Genomic DNA, 23,617 nt, shown 5'->3' with positions numbered 1-23,617 from the left:
TAACAGTGGCTCAAAAACCAGTAAACACCTTTTACCAGACTTCCTTGAAGCCTGGCACTCTAACCGGAACTCAATCAACAAAAATATTGAACTGTACCCCATATATAAACCACTCAGATACAGAACTGGAAGTAACAGATAACAGAGACACATAAGTACCAGGTGGAACAGACCATGAGCGCTTCACCAAAGGTACACTGACAATGTCACCTAGCTAGGTGACAAAACATCTGCATAAAAACACATCAGTTCAGCAAACCAATCAACAACCTCACGCACAACCCAAGCTACAAATCTTTTCAAAAACTCTATCCTTGCAAATCTTTTCTAAATCCTCTCAAGTTTCACAACATCCTTCCTATAGCAGGGAGACCTGAATTGCACACAGCATTCCAAAAGTGGCTTGACTGATATCCTGTACAGTTGCAACTTGACTTCCCAACTCCTATACTCAATGAAGTTATTACAATTTCCTCTTTCTTCTTGTATTGTAACTATGGTGTTTGAATAAATTGTGTTTTGCTTAACGTCTTGTAGCTTGACAAACTGAATTGCACCTGAAACGCAGCACTTCACATTTACCTTTGAAAGAAGTAGCTTGGGCCTAGGCTATCATCTTAAAATAATTTGAGGGTTCTGGTCCATAACAATAGCTTTTCCAATATGTTTATATTGTGCTTGTACAGTATTGTGCCAGAAAGCAATCAGGAAAAATAATGAAAGGCACAGCTAAAATAACTGTAGAGATATTTAGCCAGCAAGAGGGAAAAGATGGTATCTAAATCTTAACAATTTGTCATTGAAACTCTACAGCATCTAGCTCATTTACTCTTACCAGAATGAATGCAGCTAAAATAACCAATCACATTCAGGTTTAATTGGAACACACAATTCATTAAATATTAAGGGTGTTATTACTGCACAGGTGCCAACAAAAGAAAAAAGAAAACTAGAGAATTAGCACTGAAGGTGCAAATGAGAGGAAATCTAACACAGGTTTGGAGTCCATAGACACATTATATGAATTAATAAAGTTCGTGAGCTGTGGCACAAGTTGCTATAAGGATATAGCAGACATAACAGACAGCTGGTTCAAAGAAAAGGAGAATGGAGAATTCAATATCTGGTAAGATGTTAAAAAGAGGGAATGTGACAGTATTGATTAAATAAATATCTACAGAATTGTGTAATTAAGGGGTGAAAGGCATATTTAATAGGTTAGAATAAAGTAACAATACAGGAATTATTAGGTTTATTGATACACACTATAGGCCAATAAAAAGTGGAATGGATAAAGATGATCAAATTTGCAGGTGAATTAGCAAAAGATGCAGGAACAAAAGATCTGATAACTGAATATTTGAATTATACAAATAGAAACTGAGATATTAACAGTGGAAAGGTTTAAGAGGGGGAGAAGCTCAAAATGTATAGAAACATGAGAACCTTCTTGACTTGTGCTTTCAGCCCAATGAGAAAAGAAACAATGTTGCAACAAATTATGGAGAATGAACTGGTGCAAGCACAAGTGATTCGATAGGAATGCATTTATGGGAAATGATTACAACGTAATCAAACTTGGAACTGTCGTAGGTCATTCAAGTTGATAAAGGATCTGGCCATGGTGGACTGGAATCAAAATTTGGTACATAAAACAGTAACTGAATAACATGGGGCAGGGCACTGAAAGTTGAGATGGTTCAGGTACAGGGTATACATATACCCATGAGGGGTACAGAACCAAAGATAAAACAGATGATGACAAGATATAAAAATGAAAATGAAACAGAAAAAGATCTTACAAATGTATGCATGAATACAGTGGGCATAGCCAAAGACAATGAGCACAAGGGAGACCTAAAAAAATAAATAAATGGGGCAAAGACAGAGTAAGTGAATAAGTTAGTGACTAACATAAAAGGGAGTGTAAATGACTCATAATAATATAGATAAAAGTTAGTCAAGAAGAGAGGAGCTGATTAGGAATCAAAAAAATGATTTTTGTGCAAAGACCATAATGGATATACACAATGAATATTTAGCATTATCTTCAATAGAGAAGATGTTGCCAACATAGAAGTTAAAAAAAGGAGTGAATAGTGCTATTAGATAAGACGAACATAAAGAGGTATTACTTGAGAAGTTAGCAATACTCAAAAGGAGAAGAGTCACCTAGTCTGAATGAGATGCATAGACGAATGAGGTAATTATCGTGGAAACTATGGAGACTCTAGACACAATCTTCCAATCTTCTTTGCATGTGGGGGCAGTGCCAGAGGACTAGAGGCTTAGAAATATTATATGCGTATACATAAAAAGCTGCCTGAGCAAGAAGTAGGGGCTCTGAAAGCTTGCGATTTCAAATAAATCTGTTGGACTATAACCCATTGTTGTGTGATTTTTGACTTTGTCCACCCCAGTCCAACACTGGCACCTCCACATCATAAAAAGGAAGACAAACAAACCTAAAGTTGGCGCTAGAGAAATCGTCACACAAAGCAATCTAGGGAAAAATTAATTGGCAGTCAGAAGAAACGTGTGAAAGTCAGCATAGAATTGTTAAAGACAAATCATGGCTGTCTTGACATGACTGAATTCTATTAGGAAATAATAAATAAGATTGATAAAGGTATTCTGATTGTGTGTACTCTTAAAATTCCATTTGACAAAAGTACTATGCAATAAATAGCCTTCTCAGCAAAATTAAAAATCATGGAATTAAAGAGACTATGGCAGCATTATAACAAATTTAGCTCAGGGACACAAGTAGAACGTCGTGACGAACATTATTTTCTAGACTGGAGAAGTGCCCAGAGTTGTGGTCTCCAGGGGTCAGTATTAGGACTACTGATTTTTTTTTAAAAACAGAGCAATGACTTGGACTTAAGTATGAATGTCATCATTTCAAAACATAGAAATCATGTAAAACTTAGACAGCAGTAAATAATGAGGAAGAGAATGACAGACTTCAGAAAAACATAGAAATAGTGCCGTAATGTCCAGCAACATGGCAGATGAAATATAATTGAGAGAAATGTACAGTGATTCATTTTGGTAGGAAGAATGTTGACTAGCTAAGGGGGAAGAGAAACCTACAAATATCAATATTTTTGAAGGCTATAAAGCAAATTAAGCAAACTGTAAAAATGAATATAAAATTCTTAACTTTCTAAATAAAGGCATGCAGGACAAAAACAAGAACGCTATGTAATGTTTTAATAAAAATTCAGCCTCATTTGGAATCTGATACATGTTTCTGGGGACTACTTTAGAAATAATGGCAAGAGGAGATTTACTGGGGTTAATTTGACAAATCTGCCAAAGAGCCAAGAAAAGGATATTAGCCTCATTTTGTGTGGTGTCATTTTATGATCCTAAGCAACGTATTTGCTAGGTCCTGGAGTTCCATAACTGAATTGAATTAATTCTAAAAACCGTAAAATCCAATTAATTATGGTTTCCAGTCAATAGAAAATATCAATTTTTTTTTCTGACATAACTGTCCTGAGCCCAGGCTATAAAAAAACACAATGAGGCTGAGAATAGTATAGGCTAGTTCTCTGAAGAGCATCTCAAAAAGGAAATTTACTTGTCAGAAAATGATACTGAAGCAAACAATACACCAACATTAAACAGATTAAAACAGAGTTAATAAGTAGAAATGGTCTGGAAACGTGGAGGAAAAAAGCATTAGGGTTATTCATTGAGAGATCTACTTTAAATCTGAGGCTTTTGACATATTCTTGATAAAAATGCAAACAGAAGCAGAATGAGAAATAAAGCCAATACTTCTGATGATTCCTTCACCTGAATTCTGTATTAAATTTTGACCTATACAAAAATTAATGTAAACAATAAACAGGAATGTCTGCAACAATTTTAAAAAAGCATGGAAAATTGATCCTTATATTTTAAATTTGGCTGTGTTCACAGGGACAGAAAGCATGATGCTATCATGATGTTGAAGTCTATATGTCAGATAGTCTGATCTGTTCAATAGGACTTAAAAAGTCAAAGAGCTGTGGACAGCAGAAACGTGGCTTATTTTTGAAATGATGCTGCATCACATTATGATTTGTTTAAATAAAGGAAATAATGCTGATTGCTACAAACAATATATTTGTATTCAATAATACTGGTAATCACAATTGATTACCAATCAATTATCAATAAATTATATATGAATGAAATTTTTTTTAAAAATGCTTACCTATATAACTGGCAGTTGTAAAGCTGAAAGAAATAACAGCCATTAAGCATTTGCAAATTGATCCACATGCACTTTAGAATGACAATCGATGGAGAGACTGGTAAATTTAGTACAGCACATACTTATTAGACAGTTTAAAATGTTCAATGTACAAATTATAATCAGTAAAACAATCAAAACAACCAAATCAAAATGCAGAGTTTGCTTATGACTGTGATGATATTAAGGAGGAAAAACATATCCATATGCCAAATGTTGGTTATTGCAGAAAATGAAAAAGACTTTTTTGAAAGAGCAACTTGGTGAACTTTCCCAATGTGAATACAGGCAGATCTATAATCTCATATACATTGGAACATTGATAAAGTTAAAATTAATGATGCCTGAGAGTTTCATTGCCAATTTCATTATAATCAACACAAACACTATTTGCATTGGTGTATAATAAAACCAAACATTTAATGTATTAACCACTAATGTAGTCCTAACTAATGTTCCTCCTGAATGATTATTTCAGAAACACTGCACCACTGGTCAATGAGAAGCCATCACAATCAAACACACACAAGAAACTGCGAATGCTGGAAATCAGAAACAAAAACAGAGTTCTGGAGAAACACAGCAGGTCAGGCAGCATCGGTAGAGAGAAAAGGATTAATGTTTCGAGTGCAGTAACTCTTTGTCAGGACTGAAGACAGCTGGAGAAGGGTGAATCAATGCAGGCAAGTTGGGTATGGTTGACTGGGTGGTGATTTGGGCGGTGGGGGGTGTGTAAAATAGAATACTTGGAGGTGGTGCTGAGATAGTAAAAGAGAAGAAAAGGATAGGTAAACAAAGACATCACTGATGATAAGCCCAGAGAGACAGTAAGAGATTTAAATCATCTTATTTTGATCCTTGGTATGTGCATATCGACACATTTCTCACAAGGGGGGGGGGGGCGCGGAGGCTTAAAAAAACCTTTCTGACCAGTAGTTTCATGTTAAACAGGAACTTGCGCTTGATGACGATAAACAAGAAAAATAGTGCCTAATCATAGCATTCTCCTCTTTTTGTAGAAAGCAGAAAAGGAGAAGACTCTCACAGCCTGAATGAAATTCTATAGTTGGCAGGCCACAAATAAATGTGCATGGATTAGCATGTCACCTAAGAACCATACGTACAGGGTAGATAGATTGCAATTTCCCCCTGGCTGTACTATCAGGAGGATAGTACAGCCAGGGGCAAATCGTATATTTAAGGAGGGACACATCTTATATTTAATTATTGTAAAATTCTTTAAAAAGAACATACTCCGGGGGGGGGATACTATTTCATCAACAATGCCAAAGTGTCAAGTTATAATGGTAGATACATCAGTAGAAAGTGCCTGGTATACACAATTAAAAATTGGACAAAACAAGCTTTGCAATGCTATAATAACCATTTCGCCTTCTGTGTGCATACCATCATTCAATAGACAAAATGGATAACTGACAAATTTTACTCCCTAAATGACCAGCTTGGAGGTCCAACAGATTACATGAAGATGACTCACACTTCCCAGAAAACACATGGACTCATTGTTCAAAAGGCACTTAGCTTCATAGCAGTTTTGACAAAAATTGATTAAGATACTGCTTACAAATATCTGTCAAGGCATCTGCAGAATGCAAATACATCCAAGAACATTTAGATCATTCAAAGTTAATCTGCTTTGATGTTTTCATGCTCTCCTTGATTTACAAAGGTATCAAGTGAACAGATTGTACTGCATATACATTGGCACAACTAACTAATTCTGTGCTCTTTTGAAGAGACTTTTATTTGATTGAAGATAGGGGTCCTGTGGTCTGGGTTCAAGTACCAACTGCCCCAGCGGTGTGTCAAGGCAGAGTTAATTATGAATTGCAAGTTGCCACAGTTTGCCGATTGTTTTGTGTCACTGTGCTGCAAAATCATCACCTCTCCAGTTTTTCGTGAAGTGGCTGCATTTTCACATAAATGTCCATTAAACTTGCCACAGAAAGTTATATCTAATAATTAACAGCATAAGGACCCTTTTCACAAAGTGATAATTAATAATAATAGCTCATCAACATAACTTGCCCAGAATATGAACCCTTATAAATGTGTGGTCTCAATCATTCAGATTATAACTTTCTCCAGTGATTGCTAAAAGTGTCAAATTTACTGTTTTTTTTCTTTCTTTCTCTTAATCCATCCTTTCCATTTATTTTTTCTTTCAGAGTGACAATTAATTAAACATCATTTGTTCTTCCTCTTTATATACCTGAATCTTGAAATTTTATTAAGATCCAGTTGGTCCTTCTATTCACCAAGGACCCAGATTCCTTCTTATCCTTGATGTCCTTGTACAGCAACACCATTGGCAAAACAGCTAAAAACCTTAATGTCTCTCCAAGTATATTTAACACGCCAGATATCCTGTTCTGCAAAATGTGATTGGATACTGGTTTTGAAATGGTTATGAAACCATTTCATGATAAAGTGAACAGTAAACAACTACAGTGAAATATAAATCAATCAAATTACTTTCTAAGCTAACATTTTGAGTTTGGATGACTCTTCATCAGAGCTGAACTGAACTGTGGAGAAGGCAGCCTTTATGCAATTGCTGGTGGGCAGTTGGGTGGGGGAGATGGGTTTGGAGTGCTGGGGGAGAATGAATGATCAGAATGTGAGAATGGCAGAACAATGTTGTGTCTAAATGCCAAACTGGAAAGAACAGAGAGTACCACTTGTGTTGTTGGAGGAGGGGAGAGAGGGTGACAGAGAACGTAACAAGCAAAGCTAAATGAAAGAGAAGGAATGGGTTCACAATTTGAAGATGTTCAACTCAATATTGAACCCATAAGGTTGTGAAGGGCCTAGGTTGAAGATATGAAGCTACTCCTCCAGTTTGCATTGCGTTTCTCTGGAGCACCACAGCATGCCAAAGACAGTCAAAGTGGGCATGCCAGCAAGGCACTCTGTTAAAATGAATGTCTACATAATGGTTGGGGTCATGCTTGAGCACAGATCAAAGGTGTTCTGCAAAGCTATCACCTACTCTGCGTTTGGTTTCTCTAATGTCAAGTAGGCCACATTGGGTGCAGCAAATACAATAAAAAAGATTGGAGGTGGTACAGGTGAAATCTCTCTTCACCTGGAAAGACTGCTTAGGCCCTTGATGGTGAGCAGGGAGGTGGTGAAGGGGCAAGTGTTGCACCTTCTGCGGTTACATGGGATGTTCCATGGTAAGGTGGGGGGTGGGGGGTGGTGGTCTTGTAGTCTTTTTGGATGAAGCACCATTTCAACTGTACCTCCTCCAATCTTGTCAACCTGTACCTCCCTTCCCACGGCACCTTCCCAGTTAACTGCAGAAGATGCAGCACCTGCCCCTTCACTTCCCCCCACCCCAGTGGGACTGTCTATTCTTTCCATCTGGCAGTTAGACACAGCATTATTTTGCCATTCTCACATTATGATTATTTAATGTGAACTATCAACATCCTTTGTTTACCAGCACTCCAAACCCACCCACCCCCCCCACCTTCTCCATATTTCACTTCAGTTCTGAAGAAGAGTCATGTAGACTCGAAATGTTAGCTTGCCTCCCCCCATGGATGCTGCCTGACCTGCTCTGATCTCCAGCATTTGTTTGTTTTCAGTTCAGACTCCAGCATCTGCAGTAAATTGCTCCTAAATTACTTTCTAAATTATATTTCATCAATCTTACCTTTCGATGAATGTTCTTCAGACTTTCCAGTGTATTCTCATTAATGTAGTCAGTCACTGGCCTGTCAAAAGCATAATACTTTTAAAACAAAATTAAAATCTGACGTATGTCCAAGATAACTATAATTAATTAATAACTAAACTAAAAAATATTGTCTCTCATTTAATTTGCAAGACTCTGTGGTATATGTGCATGCATCTGGTCAATAGTCCGGTCCAGGGCAGGCCCCTTCAAATCAAATTGATTTATACAACTATCAACAAATTCATTGAAATATGAAGTGCAAGGAACAAACGACTAAAGAATTAAGAGCTGGAATTCAACTGAGCAGTAGTGAGTATTGTACTGCATTTAAATAAAAATCCATGTCTGCTAAATGAACATCCAGTATTCATTTAGTTTGAACAGGCAAACACTTTCACTCACATAATGGACCAAAGGATTTCAAAGGAATGTACTGATATACTAATAATTTTAAACCAAAAGTTGCAATGATTCCCCAATTAACAAAGGAACGATTTGTAGCTTGACCTTTTAGGAAGCAGAGCTATTTTTGAGTTAATCCGTTAAATATCTACAACTGTATATATTATTCAAAACAATATTCTAATTGCTGCTATCATATCTATTATTAATAATTGCGACAAAGATCTGACACAAAGTTAATTATTCCAAATGGTGGTTTGATTTTATTAGCAAGCATACACATACAACATAAATAAATAAATAAGTCCAGAGTAATGAACACTAATCTCATACCTGTTGTTCTCAACAGCCATTTTATACAGCGCGTAAACAATTTCTGCACAGGCCAAGACAGCACCATGACGAGTGTTCAAATCAATGCCTGTTGCTAAAGGTAGCAATCGTGGCAAAGCTACAAAACAGAAACACCTTTATTGTCAAGTAAAGCAAATCTTATGTAAAATGTGTCTGCAGCAATGCAACTAATTTATAGCTGTTTCTTAATCATGCAAGTGAGCTCTCATTAAGAATTATATGTAGTCCTTGTAAGTTAAAATGCAACTGTATTTTCTTTTTGCTTTGTACAATGACAAAGATTAAAGGCACCACTTGATTCAGATGAGCCATATCCAACAGATGTTAAAATAAAGAAGCTGGATAATTAGTGAAAAAGTAGCTTTATATTTTCAGGACCATCTTGAAATCAAACAAATTCAAACTATTTTTGAGGTACTCCCAAATATTCAAAGAGTCTGGTTAGAACAAAAAAATGGTAATGTCAGGTTTCATATTGGAGTCTGTCACAGAACCCTTGTCAGCCATCCTGTATAGCACATGAATGGCTGTGCAGACAGTATCTCTCAATAATAGATGATCTCAACAACCAAATTTGGATAGGCAGCCTGCAGTTAGAAGAATGTATGCACTTCTGGTCACCTTATTATGAGGGGACAATAATTCATCATATCCAATGCAGTATAGATTCCCTGACAGCATCTTGTACATTCATGAATTGTATTAATAAGAATACACTGGCAAGTCTGAAGAACATTCATCCAAAGTAAAATTATAGCTAAAAGCAGATCCTTGAACTACCAAACTGACAATGCTAAGAGATTTCATAAAGAAATCTAAAATTATGAAGATAACGACAGAGTACCAAAAAACTATTTCCACTCATTGGTGAGTATGTTAAAGGTGATATAAAATTTTAAATTGCAACTCAGTTAGGACAGGTGTAAGAGAAAATCCCTAGGAAGAGGATTATTGGAATATAAATTTCTTAGTGAACAGAAAACAGAGAAAATGGATAACCAGGATAATTTCAACATGAAGACAGGCTATAAGTAATGCAGCAATGCAAAGATCAGTTCTGGGGCCTTAGCTATCTATAATTTGAAATATGAGTGATCTTTTCTGAAGAACCAAAGAATAGCACTTGGAAGAAGTAAGAGCAAACAAAGCTCGAGAGATTCAACAGCACAATGTTCAGAGAACCCCACCTCAGGGACAATAGGAGGCAGTTAATGAGGCTTTGAGGTCATTTCAGAATAAAGGTAGGAGTAATCTGATTGACTTGACAGGGTTAAAAAGTTGATTTTGGGCAGAATGAAGTTCTCTCACAAGATTAGATTTGAAGGCTACAGTACTTTCTGCATTATTTGGTTGACAATCTGAATTATTTTTCAACTGGGACATCCTGTTTACTTAGTAGATGCTGCTACAGTATAAATCAGTTGTAGAAATAAGTGTACAGTATGGTCAATAGTCAGCATTTGTTAGAATCAGTTCTCAAAAATACTATTTAATTCAAGATAAAAATCAGTTTTCTTGGCCACTCACCAATATTTGCCATGTATTCTGGAGCATGTGGAGTAAGATTATGGAGGGTCTTTGCTGTGAGTTCTCGAATGGCACTGTAAAACCAAAGAATTTATTCGGTATTTTACAGAAATTCATGCTTTAATCTTGAATGCAAACTACAAAAAATATCTTCTTTCGCTAGAATTATGGACATCATCCAAAAGTGAGGTTAAAGTTACAGAGACTTTGAGGTTGCTCCCTTCGAAAGAATTAGAAATAACAGAGGCTCACACAGAGCACTGTAGGAAAAAAATACTTCCTTTCAATGTACTGAAGTTATACATCAGCATAAAGTTACAAAGTTGCCAGAACAGGAAAAGCATCCATCACAAGGTAAAAGAAACTTTGTCACCATAATGTTGACTATTGAAATGAATAAACATCTTCCAGCAAATTCCCATCAATTGCCTTCTCAACAGACAAGAAACAAAGTCAAATCTGGCCACCTACTTAGCTGAAATGGCCACCTGCTAAGTGCTTTCTCTAAACCTCATCAAAACTCCACAACAGGAAATAAAGTGACGAATCCTTACTTTGATGGCCTGATCTGCTCCTCAGGCTAAACAGTTACAGCACTGGTTCTAAATTCTGACACGTAATGGATCACACCCATGAAATTAATGTTTATAAGTTTACATTTTTTAAAATGTACATCAAATAAAAATCAAATTCATATACTTTCAATTAGCAAACCATAAGAAATCAGGGCACTCCATGAACTAGCATTTCCTGATCAGTATGTAATCTTTCATCTGTAAAGCAATTCTATAGAGGCAAAGGTAACAAAGATTGTACTCCCAATATCGAGGTCATCATATTCCCAAACTGATGTCAGGGACTGTTCTGGCACTTGGTGCACATCCCTTATCAATGTAAACCTTTAGATGGAAGCAAATGCTAACCTTGACGAGGAGATGGACAGAGAGGGAGGTAATCTTCCTGATTGCCTGGGATCTATCCTGTGTTCATTACTTAGAAAAATGCAAACAGGTGACTGACCGACAAAGCGTAAATTGCCAAGCTCTAGGATTATCAATATGTTAAAGATCTTCATTAGGAAACAAGGATCTCTTTCAGGTGGCAATCTTCATCAGATTCCTGCCTTCTTCAGATGGAAAACTGCCCAGGAACATTGGGGGGAAACCCAGGGAGAGTGCTCAAACAGTTGGGCTAGATATCAGGAATCTGCCATCACGAGCTGAGATGAACATACTCTGTACCAACCTTACGTTTGCCCTCTAGTATCAGTGAACTGTCACAGATTGTATGCTTTTCTTATCAAGTTAGCTAATGCATTATTTCCAAAGTGCTGCTTCTTAATACAGTTTGTAGATGCCTATTTTAGGCAACAATGGCCCCAAACTCTAAACCCTACAGGAATAATTTGAATTCTCTCCCAAAGTAATACAAAATTATTAAGCATTCTTTGGGAATTACTTTCCAGTTCTTGCATGCTGAGGAACAAAAGAAATCCTGATGCTCCATACACTATGTATTTATTCCATCGGTTTTATCTTTTCACAGCACTTGGTTTCTTACTTCAGTGCACAGACAGTGGTATCTTACGCCTTTCCTGCAGAGAAACTGGTGGCAGGGTGGGGGAACAGAGTCAGGCTTTCCTGTTCCACACTAGTTAAGACAATGGTAACAAGGCTCAACTGGTAGTTAACAGTGTCATTCCTTCACTACTGGTATCAACCCAGCAGCTGATGGGAAGTTTGGTATCAGGGCTGCCCCAAGGGTTTTGGGTGCCTTAGGCAAACTCTGGCTTCAGGTTGCTCGATCCAGCATTCAATATACAGAAATAAGAGAAGAATAGAATGAAATTTTACCTTTATTTACTTGCCAAAATAAAATCTAATTTAGTGCCCAAGCATTTGCCAGGTCAGACCAGCTTTGGGGGACGTCATGAACAAATCCAGGTACATTTGCTTGCAGGTTGCCAGGCGGAGCTAGTGTGGAGAGGTTGGGCAATCCCTTGTTCATAGGCACCAGGTCCCCCAGTGATGTGATCTCACGTGAATGTTATATTATCAGCAGCTACCACCTCCACAGTAGCACTGTTGAGTAATGAAGAGCTGCCATTTTCTGATTGGCCCAAAGCTCTCAGTGGGTAGGAATTCTATCCCACGGTCTGTCATACTTGGCCCGCAATTCACATGTTAATTGTTTGAATGGCACAAAAAAAGCAGGGTTGCCCACTGACCAGTCAATCCCCGTTGTCTCCACAAGATTCTGTACATTATTTTCCAGTGACTTTGATCTTACATGATCATTGTTTATTATTCCCAAAGGAAAAGCTCACCTCTTCATTATTAGAAACGTAAATAATTGTGTTTTGTTTACTCAAATTGACTGACATATTTTTAGTACAGCTTATTCAAAAAGCACATAAGAATTTCCAGTTTTACAATAACTTTCACAAAATATGAAAAATGCATATATGTGTTAATGTACAAATACTTAAAGCATTTTGCTTTCTCTTACCAATCCCAGTGGTTAAATTTCTTTTGTATCAGATGATCAATCAAAGGTTGTGTATACTCAGGGAATCCGACAATGTAAATGCTGCAAAACATAAAAAGAGAATAAATTACTGCTTAGTGCAAATGGAATCTGCAATTGTTTAACAGAATAATAAGGGTTATCCATGATAGAACTGGGAGCACATTATGAAGACTAGTTTAAATAATGTTATGACAGTATGTGCAAATGTTTCAGATCTATGGACAAACTTTTTACACTACTGATAAGTGCTTACAGAACAAGGGATTTAATGTGAACCATGAAACACAGATTTCATAAATATATTGCCATAAATAATGATTTATGAACTGATTACAGGTTATCTGAAACTCAAGTCCCATAATGCATCATCCAAATATACTGTATTTTTTCCATTTCTTTTTCCTTTGCTGCTATCACAATGTGGTTTCTTTCTGTGGATCTTCTATACCTTCAGCAAACATTCACAATGATTTACAATTATGGTAGATCAAATGCAACTGAATTTCTTGACTTATTATAAATATACTCAGTAGTTTGTACGTATTGGAGAATAATTTGTACAGGTATTAGGCCAATGCTCTCCTCCTCCCATACCGATTCATTTTCTGACACTGGAAATATATGAAACTTTTTGTTCAAAGTGCAGCAAATTTGCATTTAAACATAAGTAAAGAAGTCAAGGGTATATGCAGATGAACAATATTCTACAAAAACACACATGATATTAACGTTATGGCTGAGTTAGTTACAAAGGCAGACTTGTCAGCTGCATGTTTCAGATATGAAAAGTAATATTTAATAGAAAAAGCTTTAATATGTAATTCTACAATATATTGATTGTAACATAAAAAGCAAATGGAAATAAAAAGATTGTAGTGGTTTCAAGAAGGAACTCTTTAGCAAGCTCTTCTTTTCACAAATGTTTCATGAATACCATGTTACATCTTGACATAGTCTACAAAGCTTTAAATCCTATAGAGCAAGACTTTCCATTCCAGCTTCACCTTTGGGAAACTCTATCCTTTGAAGTCTAGTTTCCTCAGGATGGTGATGTTGAAAGCAAATTCAGCAATATTTCCTTCTATTTGTATAAATTCATAAACATTTCATAATTATAAATGCAAGGCAGCAACTTGAGCTGAACAATTTAATTAACTCACCCTGTAGTTTTAATCTGACTACAGTTTGCTCAATTGCTGACTCTGGATAGGAATGTGAGAGAAGGCATTGAGCCTAGTCTAAGCATGCTCAGCTTATCCATTAGAGGGTGCAGCGTTTGCACAACTCTTGCTAGCGCGAAAACTTAGGTGAGACAAAATAAAAAGTGGTGAAGCAAGGATGGGACAAAACTTTGACCAATTTCAAGGAAACATCCTCTCCAACTATCTAAGGCATGAAAACAGGAGGTTAATATTAGGAAAGTAGGTATGGATAAGGACAAAATAGCTATTTTTTTATTCATTCAAATGATACCAACTGGTTCAGGCTTCCATATCCGACTTCATCTATCATAATGGCAACGACCATCTCAAATAAGACAGAACCTAATTGTCGTTTCTTGACATTCAATGGTGTTACTGTCACTGAATCCCCAATACCCTGGGGGTTACCACTGACCAGAAAGTGAACTGACTAGCCATATAGATGCTGTGGCTACAAGAGCAAGTCAGAGGTTAGGAATCCCGCACAGACTAACTCACTGCCTGACTTTCCAAAGTCTCTTCATCATCTATAAGGCACAAATAAGGAATGTGATGAAATATTCTCCACTTGTCTGGATGCCTGTAGCTCCAACAATACTTAAGGAACTTGACACCAGCCAGGACAATGTAGCCTGCTTGACTGGCATCACATCCACAAAAGTTCAATTCATCCTGCATCAACAGTGTGCACCATCTACTAGTTGCCCTGCAGAAATTTATCAACATTCCTTCAACAACACCTTCCAAGCCGACAATCACCACTACCATCAGGGTAATGATAGCAGATACATGGAAACACCATCACCTGTAAGTTCATGCCCAAACTACTCACCATCCTTACTTGGAAATATATCACCACTCCTTCACTGTTGCTTGGTCAAAACCAGGAACCTCTTTCCTAACAGCATTGTGGATGTACCTGCATCAAATGGACTGCAGCAGCTCAACAAACATTTTCAATGAAAATTATGGATGGGTAATAAATACTGGCCCCACTTGCCAAACATACAACCCCAAACGAATAATGAAAAGAATAAGCTTCAATGGCTCTGTCTGTTTCATATTTATCCCTTGCCTTTTAAAATCTATAACTGCACCTGCTTTCAGTGTCTACCTAATTCATCAATAAATGTAAGAAAATCATTGAACATTATTAATATTCAAAGGTCCACCTAGTGTAATCTTGCTAGCCATGTGGTGCTCTCATCCAACAGCTCAGACAATGAAAACATGTTGGATGGCTTAGTTAATGAATGCTGGATTCAGAAACAGACTACCTGTTAGACTTGGAACTTGGCTTTGAATATTGTCATTATTAACTTAACTTTCCAAAATGCAGAAAATAAGGACAGGTCTCAGGAAATGGGCAGAAAACTGAATGCACAGCATCCACACAAACTGCAACATCTTCTGACAGTTCAGGAAAGCATGACATCCAGCAGTAATTGTTCATCTCTAATTACATGTTACTAAAAACAATTAATGTTTCACTTGGTCAAACCCTCTGCTGAACTCTGTCCTTTGCAACAGCAAATTTAACAATTCAAAATAATATCCAATTCAAAAATCTATTTCACTGATATAGCAGTTTCAAGTGAATAATGTATGTCTACATTTCAGAACTGTGCAAAAAATACATGACAAAAAGATAATATTAGGACGAATCTGGTAACCAGAAACAGTGGTTTTAAAGGATGTGGTGGCAGAGAAACTTAAAAAGAAAACTCCAGATTGGGGAACACAAAGACAAAGGCACAACCAGCTGTGCTAAGGCAAAGGCTGAGGTGATCCACTGATGGAAGAGTCAAAGGAACAGTGTTCAGGGCACGTCATATGGAATAAGATTTCCTGAGACAGGTTGACAAGCAATCCACCATCTGCCCTCCCTTCCCTCTATTCTGCATCTGCGGGCCTTGTAGAATTCAGATGAAGTATGCAGATATAGTACTTATTTAATAGTTGACTGATCAAAATATTGCAAGCAGCTAATTAATAGTCAGTCAGAGTCAGAGATGCACAGCACAGAAACAGTTCAGTATTTAAAAAAACTAGATTAGTAATCAGAATTCCTTTTAGGTAATTGCTATATATATGTTTATAGCTCTTGCATAAAAAGAGCTTACCCAAAACAATTTTATGATTAGTTATGGTTTGAAACTAGTCAGCAAGGTGTATGTAGTACAGTGAACATGGTTGACCTCAAAGTACATGACACTACTCATTAATTGCACACAAACAATAGCGTATTTAGCTAGCTCTGTTTAATAACATATATCCTGGATGTGCATGGCATATAAATAACTACCCTGTCATTATGAACAGTTGCATGACTGTCTCTAATAATTCTACCCACCTACATCAATTGCTTTTAATGAACATTTAGCTCTCTAATACAAGAGAAAACCAGATGAAACCACATAATACAGCTCAGCGGAAAGAAACTTAAATTCTTTGCTAAATTTCTGACATTTCAGTCCAACAAATCAACAAAGAATCAAAGGGCAGATTTAGAAATTTTCCTCTCCTACATTTATTGCAAGTTCATTTTTAATGTATGCAGAGTAAGACACTACTGCATCAAATGATATGCAACAGTCAAAAAGTATGGCTCATATTCAAATGAAGTCAGAAGTCACACGACATGGGTTACAGTTTATTCAAAGTCACAAGCTCTCAGAGTGCTACTCCTTCATCAGGTAAAGTGATTTATTTGGCCACAAATTAAGTCAACATACTTTGTTCAAATATAGACTTTTCTTATTATTAATTTTATAATATCCCCCCTATATTTTCCATCCTTAGGAAGGTAAGGATTCTTTGTGGTACCATTTCACAGACATTAATAGCCCTCCAGTGACTTAATCAGCTGTCTATTCTTCATAACAAATCCTAATACAGGAGACAAATACAATACAATGGAGAAGCAAAATATAATAACATTGGCCTTTATTTCAAAGGGAATGGAACATAAAAATAAGGATGTCTTGTGAAAACAATGCAAGACACTATTCAGACCACAGCTGGAATGCTATGAATAGTTCTGGACCCCTTACCTAAGGAAAGATATGGTGACATTAAAAAGTAATTCAGGGAAGGTTCACTAGGCTGCTCCTGGGTTTGGAACAACTATCTTATGAAAAGAGACTGAGTAGGTTGGGCCAGTGCTCATTGGAGATTAGGAGAATAAGATTCAATCTTATCAAAATATACAAGATTGTTAGTGTACTTGACAGGATTGATGCAAAAAGATTGCTGCCCTTTGTGGGAGAGTCTAAGACTCTCAGTATAATCTCAGTATAAGGGATTGCCCTTACAGAGATGAGGAGGAATTTCTTCTCTCCGAAGGTAGTAAATTTATGGAATACCTTACAACGGAGGGTAGTAGAGGCTGGGTCGTTAAACATATTCAAGGCTGAGATAGACAGATTTTTAATCAGTTTGAGAATGAAAGGTTATGAGGAAAAGGCAGGAAAATGGAGTTGAGGATTATCAGATCAGCCATGACGTAATTGAATAGTGGAACAGACTCGATGGAATCAACAGGCTGCTTCTACATCCATCTTATGGTCTTACAACAGCAAACTCAAAGCTCATTTGTACTCAGTGATTTGCCTCTGCATCCAATCGTGGTATAATTCAACTGGAACAGCTGATGGAAATAATGGATGCCCAAAAGGAGAAAGTGATCCATTCCTCAGCACTGACCGAATGTCAGTATCCATGTATGCATAACAGTTGATAAGAAAAATACAAGCAGCAAACCTACTAAGGCTCATTGTATCTGCTGAGTCAGTTTATCTCAGCTGAAGGATTAGGGCACTATCCTTGGTATATAAGAAGAATGCATGTTCCAAATGAAGGAAAGAGATACTGCCATTAAAAATGGCTACTATGATCAATGTGTGCATCTGTTCCTTGAGTTATAGAGAAGGAGAAAAATAAAGTCACAATTTAGTACCTCCAATGTTATATGTGCACAAAGTTAACCAAGTCATGACAGCTCCCACACAAATAATTTGTCAATTTTCACCTTTTAAGGTGGGCATATAAGGGAGGATCTGTGTACCATCAGCAGATATGGAAGTAGAGTACATGCTAAATTAGACAGAAAGAGGTCATTTGATCCATCATATTCGCAATAACTCTTTCAAAAGACAATCCAATTAGACCCCTTACATTTACTTTAAATTTATGATTTAAATATCTTTCAGATAATTATCTAACTCCCCTTTGAAAGTAATAATAAAATCTGTAGTCACCATTCTATCAGTCAGAGAATTCTAAATGGTAACTGCTTATTTTGTCGAATAGATTGTGGTTCTTTTACCAAACATCTTAAATCTATAGCCTCTGGCAATTGACCTATCAATATTGTAAACTTTCAGCAATACGGGGAATTCTAAATCCAAATAAGTGAGTTCCTTAGTGCTCAATCTGTACTGAAATCAGTATTTTATATACTTTTGGTGGCAGAGAGGATGGTCATAAGCCTTGAAGCATTACCTAATATTCAAAAAACATTTGGTCCGATTTCCAACTGCAAAATAGTCAGCTGCAGTAAGTATCTCAATTCCATGTGGAAATGTACCCTGCAAAAATGTAAACAAAACTAATTACCCTCTGTGTTCAACAAATGATCAGAAACACAATGTAAATGCAGGTTAACTTATGACATATTTTATATAATGAACATATTTTCAAAGAAATATACAGTACTCCCTGACATTTATTTTATTTGACTTTCATTGCTGCAGACTAATCTCGTTATTAACATAAATTGCAGTATGGAAACAAGAACATCGCACAGCCCTTTTTAAAAGGCTAAGATAATCACACCAAGCACAATCTCAAGGAAGGATATACTTGGCACAGAAAATAGAAATTCCAATTATTAACACCAACTTTGAATAACAAAATGTATCTTTCTCCTCACCAAGAGTCCTGGGATTTAAAACATATAGTGATAAAACCTACTTGAGAAGGAAAAGAGACTCTGAGGTTAGCGGGAGGTAAAAATGCTGGTGTAGAACCTGAAGGGATACTGAAAGATTGTTTGGTTCAGGGATACCACACGAATATTAGAAATTAAATATACTGGACCTGTGCTATCAAAACATAACTGAAAACGTTGGCAATACTCAAGGGGTCAGGTAGCATCTACGGAAAAAGAAATGGCATGAATGTTTTAAGTCGGCACAGTGGCGCGGTGGTTAGCACTGCTGCCTCACAGCACCAGGGACCCTGGTTTGAATGACTGTGTGGAGTTTGCACATTCTCCCAGTGTCTGCGTGGGTTTCCTCCGGGTGCTCTGGTTTCCTCTTACAATCCAAAGATGTGCAGCTTAGGTGAACTGGTCATGCTAAATTGCCCGTTGTCAGGTGTAAATATGGGGAATGGGTCTGGGTGGGTTACTCTTCAGAGGGTCGATGTGGACTTGTTGGGTCGAAGGGCCTGTTTCCATACTATAGGGAATCTAGTCATATAATCAAGTCAATGACCTTTCATCAGAATTTTAGCCAGGATTCTACAAATGGAATCATCATGCATTAATGAGGAGTTCAGTGCCCCTAGACTCACTTGATACATTGGTAGGCAAAGATCTGTTGGACACCTGCTGTACATCATGGAACAAGGTGCGATTTCATGTCATGACTGCAGCCCACATTATTGCTTTCTACAAGACAATCAAAGAATCTTGGTGCAATAAGATCTTCAGCATTCGCCATTTTCCAGTTTAACTCAACAAGCAATTTCAGGTCCATCATTTCTAAGTTTGTAATCGACAAACTCTTAGATTGCTTCCTGGAAATCTTTCTGTACAACTTGAAATATTTCCAGCATATTTATAAATTGTTCACAATATATTTGTGTATATAAGAAACAGTACCTGTCTTCCAACGTTCTCCTGGAAAGCAGCCTGCAGGAAAAAGATTTAGAAAAAAAATGGCTGTAACAATATATCAGTGAAGTCATAGGAACAGGAGTAAGCCATTCAGCCCCTTCAGCCTGTTCCATCATTCAATGAGATCATGGCTGATCTGTAGCCTAACTCCACATACTTTTGCATAATAAAAAGTATCTATATCTGATTTAAAATTAACAACTGACCTAGCATTTGTTGTGGAAGAGTGTTTGTGAGTAGAAGTACTTAGTAACATCTTTCCTGAACAGCCTGACGCTAGTTCTCAGGCTTTGTTCCCTAGTTCTAAAATTCTCTAACCATTGTGAGTAGTTTATCTATCTTTATCTACTTTGCCTTTTCCTGTTATAATACATATTAGTTTAAAGTTAGTTTTCAGACAGTTCATCGCCATACTAGGTAAGATCATCAGTGAGCCTCCAATGAAACTTCACTGAAGTTACCTAGTATGGTGACGAAATGTCTGAAAACAAACCTTCTAGCTCAGTGAGCAAACCTACATCCAAAACCTCAACCTGAGCTAGAAATCTTAAAATTCGCTAACATTAGTTTAACAGTAGAAAAATATAGCTGAGTACTTCACAAACTTTTTTTTATGATAAGCACTTTAAATAACAGTAGGCCTATCAAATTGAAGAGTCTTAAACTAGTCCAAACAATAGACCTGGGAGATCATAATGGGTAAATCTTGTCATCATGGAGCAAGGAGACAGTCCATGTCACGACTGCAGCCCACAACATTGCTTTGTAAGAGACAATTACAGAGACTCAGTGCAAAGAGGTCTTCAGCAGTTACCATTTTCCAGAATAACAGAAACTACAATGGACTGGAGTCAAATCAGAAATTATAGCCTAGTCTTTCCTCACTTCTAGCGCCTGGTCAGACTAGTCTGGTATAAGAACTCATGGAAAGGAAGTATATCAGACTGCAGTGGTATCTTTACAAGCTTAACAGAGAGGCAGGTGCTGCTCAGCAATGCCTGATGTTCGGACATTTGCAGCTGCCGGACAGTTATAGGGAATTGTTTAATTTACTCATGAGATATGGGTGCCACAGGCTGGCCTGCATTTTATTGCTTGTCCCCTGGTGCCCTGGTGCCCTTAAGGTGGTGGTGAAGAGACACCTTCTTAAACTGCTGCAGTCCATTTGTTGTAGATAAATCCACAATATTCTTAGGGAGAGTATTCTTGTATTTTGACCCCGCGTTGCTTTACATGCAGTGACAGCAATGATGAGCTGTGGTCTGAAACCTGGGAGCAATTACTTCTCGTAATGCTGCAATCCTGATTTAAGAGAACAATACAACAGGGTAACACAGAGTAATGCCCAATTAACTGGGCCACTGGGTTAAGGGACAGGACACTATACATACAGTTGCAGAGATCTGAGATACCTTAGAATACACAAAACATTCCAGTGAAAAAAGGACACACCATTCATGATTATCTAAACAAACTAAAGACAGTATCAAAATGAAATTATAAAAAAATCTAAATCAGCAAAGATGAGTGGCACACCAGAACATTCAACAGAATTTAAAGAATAACAAAGAATGACCAAAAGATTAATAAGGAAGGAGAAATTAGAGTGTTACAGAACACAAACTTGAACTATAACAACAAAAACTAAAGAGTATCCAAAATGGAAAAAAAGAGCATGTGAAGGAAACATAGCTCCTCTACAGTGTGTCCAGGAAATTAATAATAGAACATAAGAAAATTGCAGATGCAATAGACAGTTCTGGTAACCCTGTTATAGGAAGGATATTATTAAGCTAGAGAAGGTTCAGAACAGATTTGCCAGGATGTTGCTGGGTATGGAAGGTTTGATTTGGACAGAAAGGTTGGATAGGCTGGGTCTTCTTTCCACTGCAGAGTTGGGAGGTTGAGTGGAGATTTTATAGAGGTTTATAAAATCCTGAAGGATATAGGAAAGGTTAATGACAGCTGTTTCTCCCCTAAGATGGGGAATTTTAAGGGTAGGGGGCATATTTTAAAGGTGAAAGGAGAGAAATTTTAAAAAGCCCTGGGGCAAATATTTTGCACAGAGGGTAATTTGCATGTGGAACGAACGTCATGAGGAAATGGAGGGTGAGTGCACAGTTGCAACATTTAAAAGACACATATTTAAGTGCATGAATAGGAAAGGTTTGGAGGAATATGGGCCAGGAGCAGGCAGGTAGGACTAGTTTAGATTGGGATTATGTTTGACATGGACTGGTTGGACTGAAGGGTCTGTTTCCATGCTTATGATTCTATGACTCTACGACACATAGTTTGTGTCTGTCTTAAATAGAGGACGCAAATAACATCATAGGAATAACTAAATATCAGAATGTGAAAGGGAACAAGGAACCTAAAACAATTAATTACAATCACCATAAAGAGAGCCCTAAGAAAACTGTTGGAACTCATATCTGACAAACAGCTAAATCCTAGACTGTTAAAAGAAGTGATTGCTGAAATAGTGCATGCATTAATTTTAATTTTTCAAAATTCTCCAGATTCTGGAAAAGTCACATCAGATTGGAAAATATCAAATGTGACAACTGTATTCAAGAAAGAGGAGACAGAATGATGGAAATTATAGAAGGTTAGCTTAACATCTATAATAGGGGAAAATGATCAAATCTATTGTGACAGGGTTTATAACTGGAGACCTAGAAAATCTTCATGTAATCAGAGTCAACATGGTTACGCGAAAGGCAGCTCATGTTTCACCAAGTTATTTCAGGAAGTAACAAACAACGTAGAAAAAGGAGAACCTGAAGGCTTTTGACAAGGTGCCACTTTGAAAGTTACTACACATACTAAGAGGTCATGATGTAGGGAGAAACATATTAACATGAATCGAGATGTGATGAGCTGCCAGAGGATGTGGAGGAGGCTGGTACAATTGCAACATTTAAGAGGCATCTGGATGGGTATATGAATAGGAAGGGTTTGGAGGGATATGGGCCGGGTGCTGGCAGGTGGGACTAGATTGGGTTGGGATATCTGGTCGGCATGGACAGGTTGGACCGAAGGGTCTGTTTCCATGCTGTACATCTCTATGACTCTATGACTCTAATAGGAAGCATAAATGAGGTACTTTCTCATTATGCCACAGAGATCAGTGTTTGGTTGTCAATTATCTACAATCTACATAAGTAATTCACTGAAGGGACTAACTGCATGGTTGATAAATTTGTTAACGATACAACAGTCGGTAGGAAGGTAGTTGTGAAGAGGACAAAGGAGCCTACAGAGATCCAGCAGGTTAAGTGATTGGAAACATTTGGTAGCCAGAGTATAAAGTGAGAAATTGTGAACTTGTCCATTTTAGCAGGAAGAATAGAAGTGCAGTATATTATCTCAACAGAGAGAGATTACAGAACCACAAGGTACAGAGGAATCTGGGTATGGTGGTACATAAATCATAAAATGTTAGTCTGCAGGTAATTCAGAATGAAAATGGAATGCTGTTGTTTGTTGCAAGTAGGAAAATTTTGCTACAGCTCTGTATGATATTGGTGAGGTCACATCTACAGCAGAGTGTGCAGCTTTAGTCTCATTATTTAAGACAGGATAGGAATATGTTTCAGATCTTTCAGAAAGGGGTGACCTGACTGATACTTGGGACGAAGGGGCTATCTTAAATGACTAGGGAGGCTAGGCCTATATCTACCAAATGTTAGAAAAGGCTATCTAATTAAAACACATAACATCCTGAGGGGATATGACAGAGT

General features: G+C 37.2%; 1 protein-coding gene and 1 long non-coding RNA gene across 3 annotated transcripts in view; one reads left to right on the top strand and one right to left on the bottom strand.

The window, feature by feature from the left end:
* LOC140463882 (uncharacterized) overlaps positions 1–4,795 on the top strand; it is a 37,151-nt gene extending 32,356 nt beyond the window's left edge. The window contains exon 3 of the long non-coding RNA XR_011954799.1: positions 4,728–4,795. This is a non-coding gene — a long non-coding RNA (uncharacterized lncRNA). The remainder of the gene's footprint in view (positions 1–4,727) is intronic.
* tbcd (tubulin folding cofactor D) overlaps positions 1–23,617 on the bottom strand; it is a 282,112-nt gene that overhangs the window by 85,330 nt on the left and 173,165 nt on the right. For both annotated transcript variants that reach the window (XM_072558324.1, XM_072558323.1), the window contains exons 16-22: positions 19,857–19,886; positions 18,473–18,558; positions 12,747–12,827; positions 10,239–10,312; positions 8,691–8,808; positions 7,932–7,992; positions 4,211–4,233 (exon numbers count right to left, since the gene is read on the bottom strand). In XM_072558324.1, coding sequence (XP_072414425.1) covers positions 4,211–4,233; positions 7,932–7,992; positions 8,691–8,808; positions 10,239–10,312; positions 12,747–12,827; positions 18,473–18,558; positions 19,857–19,886 — 473 coding nt within the window. The remainder of the gene's footprint in view (positions 1–4,210; positions 4,234–7,931; positions 7,993–8,690; positions 8,809–10,238; positions 10,313–12,746; positions 12,828–18,472; positions 18,559–19,856; positions 19,887–23,617) is intronic.

The sequence above is a fragment of the Chiloscyllium punctatum genome, chromosome 39 (genome assembly GCF_047496795.1).
Source record: "Chiloscyllium punctatum isolate Juve2018m chromosome 39, sChiPun1.3, whole genome shotgun sequence".
NCBI lineage: Eukaryota > Metazoa > Chordata > Chondrichthyes > Orectolobiformes > Hemiscylliidae > Chiloscyllium > Chiloscyllium punctatum.
Note: the sequence above shows the minus strand (reverse complement) of the source record. Positions and strands in the feature narration are given on the sequence as shown.